General features: G+C 38.7%; 1 protein-coding gene across 2 annotated transcripts in view; it reads right to left on the bottom strand.

Moving 5' to 3' along the window:
- Positions 1-6,399, bottom strand: part of vps11 (VPS11 core subunit of CORVET and HOPS complexes) — a 29,389-nt gene extending 22,990 nt beyond the window's left edge. The window contains exon 1 of one of the 2 annotated variants that reach the window (XM_085288314.1): positions 6,199-6,399. In XM_085288314.1, coding sequence (XP_085144440.1) covers positions 6,199-6,384 — 186 coding nt within the window. In that variant the 5' untranslated portion in view covers positions 6,385-6,399. Of the gene's footprint in view, positions 1-2,545; positions 3,137-6,198 lie in introns of those variants that run through there. The other variant, XM_085288313.1, reaches the window with a different exon arrangement.
- Between the last annotated feature and the right edge of the window lie 6,156 nt (positions 6,400-12,555).

Genomic DNA, 12,555 nt, shown 5'->3' on the forward strand with positions numbered 1-12,555 from the left:
TACAAAAAAGCTGTTTATAAAATTGCTGCAAAATTAATTAAAAAAAATACCCCATCCTTTTCTCTTTTCAATATACTTACATAAATGTATATGCTTACATACTATATGCACAGTATATTTTATTTTAATATTATTCATCAAGACCTGGTTCCAAGTAATTTCACAAGTTATATTATATTGTGAAAGTGTCATACTCCTTTCCTTTGTAGTTTCATACTTGTGACTGATGAGGAAATACCTGAATTTATTAATAAATCTAGGCCTTCTGCCTGTCATCTTAACCCACTTCAACTCAAGTGGAAGTCCTGTTTATCCCCTCTCCTGACGTTATTCACTCTTGTCTAATTTAACTGTTCCGCTCTTAAAACAATTGTGATAATTCCAACACTTGAGGAACCTGGTGCAGACCCTTTCACCTTAACTACCTTTTCTTTCAAAAGAAAAACTTACTATCACCTTACTAGACAATGTTTAACCTGTTTAAACAATTGCAGTCTCGTTTTCAGCCACAGAAACTTAAGATCATTTATGATTTTAACTATACTTGTGCTGCTCCAGTTGTCAGTGGTTTTTTTCCACGTGGGTCTTTCTTAGATCACCATTTTATTATTTATGTTTTGGTCAGATTTTTACTCAATTTCATTTCTATGCCAATGACATAGAAATGACATAGTTTCATGGCCATTCAATTGAGTTCCGCTGTCTCAACTTTTTCTCTCACTAAAACAGATGTTCTTCTAGTAGAAACCAAAAATCTCTATGTGTACTGAAATTAGGGCTGTTCGATATAACGATATATATCGGATGACAATATAAAAACGTCTATCGTTTCATTTTACGCTATGGTTTGTTTCCAGGCGTGGCAAAATAAACTGTTTACGGCTATATTTTGTCATCGTTTTGATGGTCACTGTAGTGGCTATATTAATTTCTTAAAGTTCACTCTTTCTCTTATATTTAATATAACCACACTATGGACGGACAAGCGCCTGTTTTTATGCATTGTTAGCAACAATGACGGTATAACCATCGCGTGTCCGCTTGTTTATTTTCCACATAAACCTTTCACAATAAAGCTCAAGATCCTGTTGAGACTTTTCAAAATAAACTGAATCACTTGAAAGACTATGCAGAGTATTTACGGATGAGAAGCAGAAAAAAGAGCCGTCAGGTGCTAAAAAATAAACCTTATACTCAAACGTTAGAATAGGCTTTTCCCAGCAGCAGGCTGTGTAATAAATACTTACACAAAAAATGGCGGCCGTTACAACTTATGTCTAAAAATGTATAGTTTCATACAAAGGTTAAAAAACTCGCCTCCAGGTAAACAACGCCCAGCTGGAAACACTTCACGCAAGTCGAGCTGCCCGAGATTCACAGAATTACAGAAAATGTTACATTTTTGTGGTTTATATCGTTATCAGGATGATAGATGTCTTATATCGGGATATGAGATTTTGGTCATATCGCACTGCCCTAGCTGAAATTCTCTAATCTTTCCTCCCTCCCAGGTTAAAATTATATCAGACCGTCTGGAGATTTACATTTATGTAGTTGGCTAAGCCCATCCCTTACAGCTCTTGTTTATGCTCTGGTTACAGTAAATCCATCCTCTCTGGCTGACCACAGACACCTCTATTGCCTTAAACCTTCCAAAATGTTGGTGATCATGTCATTACCAGAAACACTTTCAGAGACCATGTGTACTCCTGTCATTCAACTGGCATCATGTAAAATAGTGAATCAATTTTAAGATTCTGCTTCTTAATTGAACTTTTTCCACAGTCTTGCAGTTTCATGATTTTCTGAACATCTCAGTTGAGTGGCCCCTAATCTTTGGAGCTGTCTCCCGCACCACATTCCCAACATTTATTTAACATCTATTCATCTTAAAAGATAGTCTTAAAACACATTTTCATTCCAAGGTGTGTCTTAAAAGGTGCATATTAAAAAATATATTATTTATGTAGATACAATGGATATAGGCGGATACTAGGCCAGTATTAATCATTTTCTAAAGCCCTGTGGGTCTCCATCGGAAACCCGTGCAAGGCGGTTATAATAAGCTCGATTAGCATCTAACGTGCTGGTGTGCATGTCAACCCTTTCTGTTGTACACTATTTTTTACGAACTTTACGCGGCTTTTCCCTTACTTTTTCTTGCTGGAATAAACACGATGACTAACTACAAGTTCCCAGTAAAGCTAAAGATTAAGTGGGAAATACGTAAAATGTAGCTTTAGACGGAAAGAAGTCCACGAGGGTTCGTGCAGTCTCAGACAAGCAGTCGAGCCTCAACTCCAACGATAACGTATACATTTGCATGTAGATTGATATGGCGCAGAAAACGAAGCCAGCCTAGCTCTGTCGCCGCCTACAACCTACTGCTTCAATAACCTGCAAAGACAATAGTTACTTATCTCGAAGATATGCTCTACATTACCTGAATTAAAATTTTACTGTCACGAATTCTGGGTTATTTAGCGTCAGTTATCAGCAAGCTAGCATCACATCAGCTAACGTAGCTAACTGTTGCCATTTAAGGATATCTCCGAGAACGATATGACCCCGACCGGAGTCAGAAGCCGAGATCCCTTTTGGGAGAAGAAAGTTTTTCCCATTGTCATCTGGGTCCTTCACCGTATCCTTATCAAAGAAGACAAATTTCCTCCACTGTAAGAACGCTGCCATTTTGTTAGTATTTGCAGACTGGGGTGTTGTCATGTGACACGTGAGTCACATGACCAAATCGCTGGTTCTCCATTTCCTGGCTATAGCAGGCATGAGGCAGACCTCTGGGCCCTATTTCAGGAAGCCGGTTTAGAAAACTCAGAGTGAAAAACGATACTCAGGGTTGAGTAACCCCGAACTGTCCAACTCGGAATATTCGGTTTCAGAAAGGCTGATAACAAGTAGTTCAGTCAACGCGGAGTTGCTTTAACCCCAAGTTAAGCGCGCGCACGAGGATACATAAAGCCCTGATTAGTGGAGCACAGATTAAGCGAGTCACCATGGAGACGGAGGGAAAGAAGGCGCGGTCAATGTATTTTACAGCGCTTGAGGCCGAAATTCTGATGGCAGCATATGCCGATAACATGCAAATTCCGCGGAAAAAAAGTAACACAGGCTCAGCTGCAAAAGAAAGGGAGCATGCATGGCAAAACATAGCCGACAGAGTCAATGCGTGAGTGTTAATTTAAACATTGATCTAGGGATTTCCACCCATTTAACACGTTATTTTATTATATTTTATTTTTTATTTCATACATTTTATTTTGTGACGTGATGTGAGCGCAGGTGCAACCCAACAGGCCCCAAACGTTCCTGGCAGCAAGTAAAAATGAAATATAAAAATATAGTCCAAACAGGTGGTGTAATTGTATTATGAGCCATAGTGCTTGGTCTGTTTGTCCGATGTAAATCGATTGCAGTTAGAGGCTACATTAATTTTCTTTCTGTAAGCACTTATTGAAATTATCTGAGCACATTACAAGTACATATTTGCTTACTCTGTATGCTCAAATGTGACCCGTTATAGCCAACAGAAAAAAAAGCGGAGGCCCGAAAAACAGGTGGGGGTCCTCCACCACCACCACTCACAGAGGCTGAGCAGTTGGCTTCCACATTTGTGATAATGTTGGCAGCATCACATATGATCTTCACAGTGCAGAGAACACAAATTAGCATCCATTACTATAGTGAAATAATTTGTTAGTTTGAAATGCTACAGGGAACTATGTACCTGTACATTAATGCTGTGGAAAGACTTCCTGTTCACATAGTCTCCTTCATTTACTGAAGGAGCAATGATTGGAATGTGAGTGCCATCTATACAGCCAATCACGCCTGGGAACCGTGAGAATAAATGTAAAATTTAAGTAGTAGTTCAAATATCACCACATCATGAATTAAGTTTTGTTCATCCTGATACCTGCAATTTTGTGGCATCCCTCTTTGATAAATCGTGTGGGTCTATGACCGGGGAACACCACAAACGAGTACAGGAGACGTTTCAGTGCAACTGTAACATTCCTGACTGCCCGACAGACGGTAGCCTTGGAAACGTGCTCAGCGTCACCAATATTATACAGAAAGCTCCCGTTTGCAAAAAACCGAAGTGCAATACAAATAATATGTACAGAACTGAGAGAATGTCCGCGATGTGTCACATGAGCAATATTAGGCCTGAGGATGTTATTCAAATAAATGATAGATTGTGCTGAAAAATGGTAACGTTCACACAGGAAATCATCAGGAAATGATAAAATGTCCAAACGCGCTCTAATCACTCTCTCCCGGCGGAGAGCTCTGCGGAGAATTTGGGCTTCAACATCTACTGGCTCTTCAAGGAAGGGGCACGCCATGTCTGACACTTCCTACAGTCAGGTTTCCGACAAAGAGGCAGAGAACGTCAGGGTTAGTTGAAGTAAACCTGCTAGGGGGCAGGTTAGCTTCACGGAGTGTGTCGTCATAGTAACTCACTCAGAATTAATCTAAACTCGCTTTGTGAAACCGAAAACCCAGAGTTTTCGTTAACTCAGGGTATACTTACTCAAAGTTTGCACTAAACCGGCTTCCTGAAATAGGGCCCTGCAGAGAAAAATGTGTGTATTTGTTCATATAGCAGCGGTCAGGACTTGACTGGGACAAAAAAATCAGCCTGGGCATTTTGACTAGAGAACGGCCCACCAGGTATTATAGGAAAAGCCATAAAGCCTTTGAATGAAAACAAATGCTGTTGTGACAGTGATGTACACTGTCTTGTTGGTATATATGTATCAATCTAATAAACTTAAACCTACACCATCCTCCCTATTCTGGTACTTACTTACCAGAAATATCAAACAACCTAATCAATAATTACATATACCTAACTAGCAGGGTTGCCAACTCCCAGTAAAAAAAATAGGGGACCACCCCCCCACCCTCCGCCTCATGATGCTTAATCGACGTAATCGACTTTAATGTATTGCCAGGGTAAAACAAATGCACAGAAACCAGTTATTTTTCTACAGTAATTAAATAGATTCAATATCTTTCTGCAACAGAATTGCAGACTGCACACATGGTACTATAGCTTATTAGGGCATATATTAGACTTAATATTTACTATATACAATAATGAATTTTTATATATTTTACATCAGATGACCACTTTGGTTGTAAGATTTGGTTGTATTTATTAAAACCTAGACATTTTAAATGAGAATAAGAAAGAAAAGTTTACGGCTGTGGCTCCAGCAAACATCAGCTGATACTAGAAAGTAATATCAAATAAATTATAACAACAGCTTATCAAGCTTAAACGTGTTGCTGTTGTTTAGCGCGACATCCGCTGGTTTCGTCTTTCTGGCGCAAAGTGGGGGATAAACAAACGAGACGGACTTAGGACAGCAAAGCCGATCAGCTGATCATTGATGAGTTTCATGATTGAAGTAGCAACAGGAGATGGAGGGGGAGAGAATGAGAGAAGAAGAGGCAGCTATGCAGCGTAAAGACACAGAATAACTCCAGCTTTGTGTCTTTTTTATTAAAAAAAATTGCTGAAGTTCGGGACAAATGACGTTCCTTTACACCAAAATACAGAACTTTAAAGTTCGACCTCATCGGCTGTAATTGGTCCAGCCCAGAGTCGATCATGACCATTTGGCCAATCCACCACCTTTCATTGTAACCGTCGGCCCATTAAAAACGAAAAATCACCATCAGCCCACCGGGCAGATGCCCGGTATGCCCGATGGCCAGTCCAGCTATGGCAGCGGTTATACAGTTTACAGTTATATACAGTGTTGGGAGGGTTACTTTTAAAATGTATTCCATTACAGAATACAGAATACATGCCCCAAAATGTATTCTGTAACGTATTCCGTTACGTTACTCAATGACAGTAACGTATTCTGAATACTTTGGATTACTTAATATATTATCATGCTTTTTACAACAACGTGAATGTACTATTGCTGTGTGATTTATTACTATTACTGAAGGTCCGCGACTCCGAACTGTAGTAAAGGGACCTCTGACTAATACGGCGGGGTCCCTGTCGGCTCAGCCGAAAAATAGCTTTACTTTGTTGTGTGGGTCAACTTTTCTTGAGAGAGACAGAGAGAGGCGTTGAAAGACTGCTCCAACGGAACTTATTGTTTTCGGAGGAAAACACCAACACGGTGTACAGTCGAGTCTTAATAGCTTACTTACAACTGGGCTCGTCAGGCACTCTTCTTGGCTGCAGTGGTTATTATTATATTTACATGCTTCCAGCTCCCGTTTTTCCTCGACGACAACTCGTACCTTTCCACTCCCCTTTTTCTCCCTCCTCGCGCTCACAGACCCATAACGTGTATGGCAGTCCATTCTCCCTGCAACACGGACTACACTGCCCATGATGCTACATTCTTTAGAGCTATGCTTGTAGCATTCAGCCTGTTAGCTTAGCACAACAACAACAACAACGAAAAGGCTCTCAGGAAACACACAGTCAAAAGAGAGAGAGAGAGAGCGTCGCCCTGTAACCATGGCAACCGTAACGCTGCCGCCTGGAACAACAGCACGTAGCTGTCAAACAAAACCCAAACAGTCCTGACCCGCGACAATATTAAACAGGAAAGTACCGCAGTGTAATCCATTTATTTCAACAAAGTAACTGTATTCTGAATACCACCTTTTTAAACGGTAACTGTAACGGAATACAGTTACTCATATTTTGTATTTTAAATACGTAACCGCGGTACATGTATTCCGTTACTCCCCAACACTGGTTATATATGGTACAGATAAAGGTGAGAGGGGGGTTACTGGGGCTTCGTTAGGTACACCTGTTTAGCAGATCCTCCAAAAATATCTAATCAACCAATCAAGTCACAGTACCTTAGTGTATTTAGGAATGTTGAAAAAAACCTGTTTAAGTTCTAATCGAACCTCAGAATGAGGAAGAAAAGTGGTTTAAGTGACTTTGGCAAGGTTGCTTGTGACAGATGGACTATTTCACAAAGTGCTGACCTTTGCGCCACTAAGCCTAATCTTAAAAGTAGAGATAGTGTCTGTCTCCTGAATCCAAATTGGAAACTGGCTCCACAGAAGAGAGGCCTGAAAGCTTTGCTTCCCATTCTACTTTTAAATGCCACAAGTAAAGTCACAAGCAGTTGGCATACTCTAGGATAGTAGAAAAGTGCTATATAAGAATCAGTCTATTTACCAAGTAAGCCGGTAATCTGAAGAGTGAAGTGCTCTATTGGGTTGATAGGGTACTATAAGGTCTTTGAGATAAATGGGGCTGAGTGAGCATGCAAGTGCCAATGCCAGTGATTCTTACTGCAACATTTTGGATCAGGGAGTTTTAGGATAAATAATAATCTGATAATCTGACTGATAATAATGAATTACAGAAGTCCCAGAAGTAACAGTTCCATGAACTAGTTTTTAGCATTACTTTGAGACAGAATGTTTCTAATTTTGGAGATATTGTGGAAATGGAAGAAAGCAGTCCTGCATATTTGTGTAATATGTGCATTGAAGGAAATATCCTGATCAAAAACAACTCCAGCATTCCTCACAGTGTTGCTGGAGGCCAATGTAATCTTCCAAAAATATTGGAAATTGAATTCCAATCCTACTAAAAAAGTGAATTCTTTTTATCCATGATACACAACAAAGAGATATTTGACATATTCTTGTTTAATTACAAATAGAATATTTGATATCAAAGGACCTAAAACAAAATCAGCCATTGAATGTGGAGAAGAAACTAAAAGAATGCAAGACCAAATTACACTTGTGTTTTAAAAAATATCTTGCAGTGGTGAGTACCAACCAAAAGCGGTCCAAGGAAGGGCTACCAGTAAACCGGTGACAGGGACATAGGCGCCCAATGCTCATTGATTGGCGCAGGGAACAAAGGCTGGCCCATGTGGTACAATATTTAAAAAAAAAAAAAAAAAAAAAGAGCTAATATAACAGAAATAGCAGAAAAGAGTTTCATATAAGAGTCCAAACACAGTGCACCACAGCTTGCTTTGTATGGGATTGCAAAGTCACAGGTCAGTCACAGTCCCTTTGCATGTGAGCATCAAAACTTGACCTTGGAGCGCTGGAAGAAGGTAGTCTGATCTGGTGAATCACGGTTTCTTTTACGTGATGAGGACAGACAGATGCATGTGCAGCATTTATCTGTGGACGAGATGGTAAATGGACTGGTTCTCATATAGCGCCTTTCTACTCTGAGCACTTTAGACAACTTGGTTCGTTCACCCATTCGCACAAGCACTTTTTTCTATGCTCTGCTATGTAAGTGCTTTTTATCTAACATTGACATGCATGGGATTAGTATCTTGCCCAAGGATATTTGGCATGCAGACCAGAGAAGATGGGGACTGATCCACAGCTATCCATGGCAGCAAGAGGGAAGGAAAGCAAGTTGGCAAGGATAGTGTGACACTCTGGGCAAAATTCTTCTGAGAAACCCTGGGTCCTGGACTTCACGTGGATGTCATTTCTAGACATAGCACATACCTGAACAGTACTGCAGACCATGTACACCCCTTCGTGGCAGTGGCCTCTTTCAAATGGATAATCCTCCCAAATCCCAAGTCTGATCAATGGAGTCCCCTCCTCTCAACTTGCATGACTTAAAGAACCTGCTGCTCTCGCCGTATTGGCAGATTCCACAGGACACCTTTACAGGTCAGATCTGTTTTAAACAACGTTAGTATGGTGGTTGTGCTGTGGTCCATGTACAGTTATCAACTATTTTTTTGGTATATTTATTTGTGTTTGTAGTGTGTGTGAGAGCGTTTCAGTAGTGTGTGTGAGAGCGTTTCAGTAGTGTGTGTGAGAGCTAAAATTTCAGTAGTGTGTGTGAGAGCGTTTCAGTAGTGTGTGTGAGAGTGTTTCAGTAGTGTGTGTGAGAGCTAAAATTTCAGTAGTGTGTGTGAGAGCGTTTCAGTAATAATGTCCCTTACGGCACCTCATAGCCCACCCCTAATACACACACACACACACACACACACACACACACACACACACACACACACACACACACACACACACACACACACACACACACACACACACACACACACAAAACAGGGCACTAGCTGTTCATTATAAATATAATGAGGCAATGGAAGAATGTATATAAAAACACTTATTCCACACAGATGTAGTAGATGTTATTTTAATAGGTGTTCAAGAAGCAAAAGTTGCGTCAGAAGAAAGTGTCAAAGGAATAACAGTTGCATCAGCAAACAGTGTCATGACATAGTTTAGGACGATGTGGGGTATGGAAGGTCGGGTGGCTAAGGGATCCCACACTAAGCAGGGGTTCCAGTAAGGCAAGGCTGCATGTAACAACTGGGCTTTAACAATCAAAAACAGACGTTTCATAATGATTACAGTAACATAAATTAGAGTAAGCACATGATATACAACCCTATTGGAGGAAAGATACTTAGAAGATCCGACAATCTCTTCATCACAAAAAAGTCATGATCTACATCCAGTAAAGGGTAAATAACCTTATACATGTGCATGTATAAACAGATGCATATTCATTTCTATATTTCACTGTTTGTTTGTTTTTTTATTTGACTAAAACTATAAAAAGGAGCAGTAATAAATAAACCGGGACTCAAGCATTTCATTGTTGTGATTGCAGAAGTGTCCCAGTTGAACTCTTCTGAACAGACTTTTACTTTTACTGCAAAGGAAAAAAGTAACAAACCGGGGAAAGAGATTTTCCAACCACTCAATATGCACAAATCTTTCTTTTATCAGTCTTATGGATGGTGACATGACAGTCCTTTGGACTTAAAACTGCCCCACATTTCCAGTGACTATAAGGTGCAGCAGCTTTTCTGTCATGAGAACTGTTGGTTGTAACAACTATGTACCTTAGAAACAGTATACCATCATAGCATACAATACAGTACAATCAAGACTGAATTAGAAAAATACAGGTACAAAATGATTACATTCAAGAAGACAGTGCTAACACAAAAGGGTATTATAATCATTTAGGTCATTAATATAGGAATTCAACATTATAGAAGCATTTTCTAGGTAGAAAAAGTGAGGGAAAATGACAAAATTATGGCTGTATTGTAGATGTGTGGTTTTGTTACTGACACACACACATAGTGCCTTGAAAAAGTATTTGCCCCAACATGTTACATAATAAATTGTGATGAACCACATTTTTAGAAACCCGAGTTCACTTTCACTATCCACACTCCTGCCAGACCTGCTGAATTAAGACATTACTTAAACAGAACCTGTCTGACAAAGAAAAGTAGGCTAAACGAAAGGACATCATCCCATAACTTAAAGAAAAAGATGACATCTATCAGACTGGAAAGGATTTCTATGGCTTTGAGACTCCAGCGAACAGTGGGATTCTTTTTCTGGAGTGGCCAGCCTACCAAAATTACTGCAAGAGTACACTGAACAACTTGTAAAGAACAGCAAGGCTCACTTGCCTCAGTTATGAAGCAGTGTTCATGATTCAACAATAAGGGATATCTATGGAAGAGACCCAAGGTCAAAGCCACTGCTGTCAAAAAACAAATAAACAAAAAAACTCCAATTTGATGATCCAAGAATTTTGGTAAAAATACTCTATGGACTGACGAGGGAAAAGTTGAACTCCTTTGGAAATGATACATTTCGTACAATTTAACATAAAACCAAAATAGCATTTCATAAAAAGTACATCATACCAACAGTTAAACAGTATGATGGTAGTGTGAGGTCTGGGACCCAGATGACTTTGCATGATTGTTTAAACTATTAATTCTGCTCTCTACTAGAAAATCCTGAAGGAGAATTTGGACTTACCAGAGACCACACTAGAAAGTCCACCTGTGAGGGGTTTGGTGTGGCCTAGTCAAAGGTTTTTCATTCTTAAAACACTCCAATGTGGCAGATTTCAATTCCGCAAAGAAGAATGTAACAACATTCCTCCACAGCACTATGAAAAAAATCACCAGTTATCAGAGATGACTGAGTGCAGTGTATGAGTTCTTGCCACCAAGGACTTGGATCTTTGTCTAATATTCGTTTTGTTTAATGCTCTCAAACCTCTGTGTTTCACAAACAGGCAAAGAAACAAAGAAATTAGCAAGGTGGCAAATACTTTTCCATGACACTGTATACATATATCATTAAAATGCATAATTTCCACAGAGTGGGTAAAATTTATATATGCTTCCAAGACCATGACCATTTTGCCTTGGGTCATAAGGTGCAAATACTGAATATATACAGGCATTAGTGGTGCCTTTTTGTTGCACTTAATTCCAACTCTGTATCCCACACAGGATGAATTGTGCTGATAATGTTACCTGAATATTTAAATACCTAAAAAACAAACAAAAAGAAACAATCTAGAGCACCCCCCCCCCCCCAAAAAAAAAAAAAAAGCAGGATTTGTGGCTGAATATACCTTTCCCTTCTTTGGCAAATGTCAACATACTCACTTGCTACAAGCTAGTATCTGTCTCTTTTTTTTCTCTGTGTGGTCTGGGGGAAGACAACTTCTTTGTCTTTACAAAGAACTACACTGATTTCCACCAGTGGAAGAACTATACAGTTTACCATTGTACCAAGTGACAGAAATGTAACTTTCTTTTATATCAGAAAAAAACTACATACATCCATTCTTAGGATTATCATAAAGCATTTTGGGGTTCCTTTAACTTTGACTCTTTTTTTTTTTAATAAAACAAGTTCTTAGATGAATTAAAGACTTGTTGCATGTACAGGAATATTTGCATTGTAAGGCCTATATAAGATATGAATGACTCTGAAATAATGTATTTCTAAAAAAATGACTTCTCTGAGATCCAATATTACAATATTTCTGTCTCCTGTCATTAAGTGTCTGAAAGCACTGAAAGACACCTCATTATTTGAAGACAGTGCATTTTTTGGTGCCTCTCTGCTTATCACAGTAGAGACACATTTGTCATCCGTGAGCTTAATTTTTTTTTTTTAACAACAGTCCTAATCCAGTAAACTTCACCTCAGGAAAAACAGTGAAGTTCTTAAGGGACTTAGTTGAAAGAATATCATAAACACACACCCAAAAAAGAACGATCAAATAGAAAGCTAAAAGCTATAAAAGTTATTAAATGTGACTGAATCTAAGTATTGGTCTCCAAAGAGGAAGGCTCCTCGTGGTACATACATGACAGGAGTCTCAGTGGAATGAATATATATACATATATATATATACATATATATATATATATACATATACATACATATACATATATATATATACATACATACATATACATACATATACATACATATATACGTATATATACGTATATACACACGTGTATATATATATATACACACGTGTATATATATATACACACACGTGTATATATATATATACACACACGTGTATATATATATATACACACACACGTGTATGTATATATATACACACACGTGTATATATATATATACACACACGTGTATGTATATGTATATATATATATATATATATATATATATATATATATATATATATATATATATATACACACACAT

The sequence above is a fragment of the Mchenga conophoros genome, linkage group LG10, assembly GCF_057382185.1.
Source record: "Mchenga conophoros isolate Kocher_MC1m ecotype Shallow Benthic linkage group LG10, M_conophoros_male_GT1.1, whole genome shotgun sequence".
In the NCBI taxonomy this organism is placed as follows: Eukaryota; Metazoa; Chordata; class Actinopteri; order Cichliformes; family Cichlidae; genus Mchenga; species Mchenga conophoros.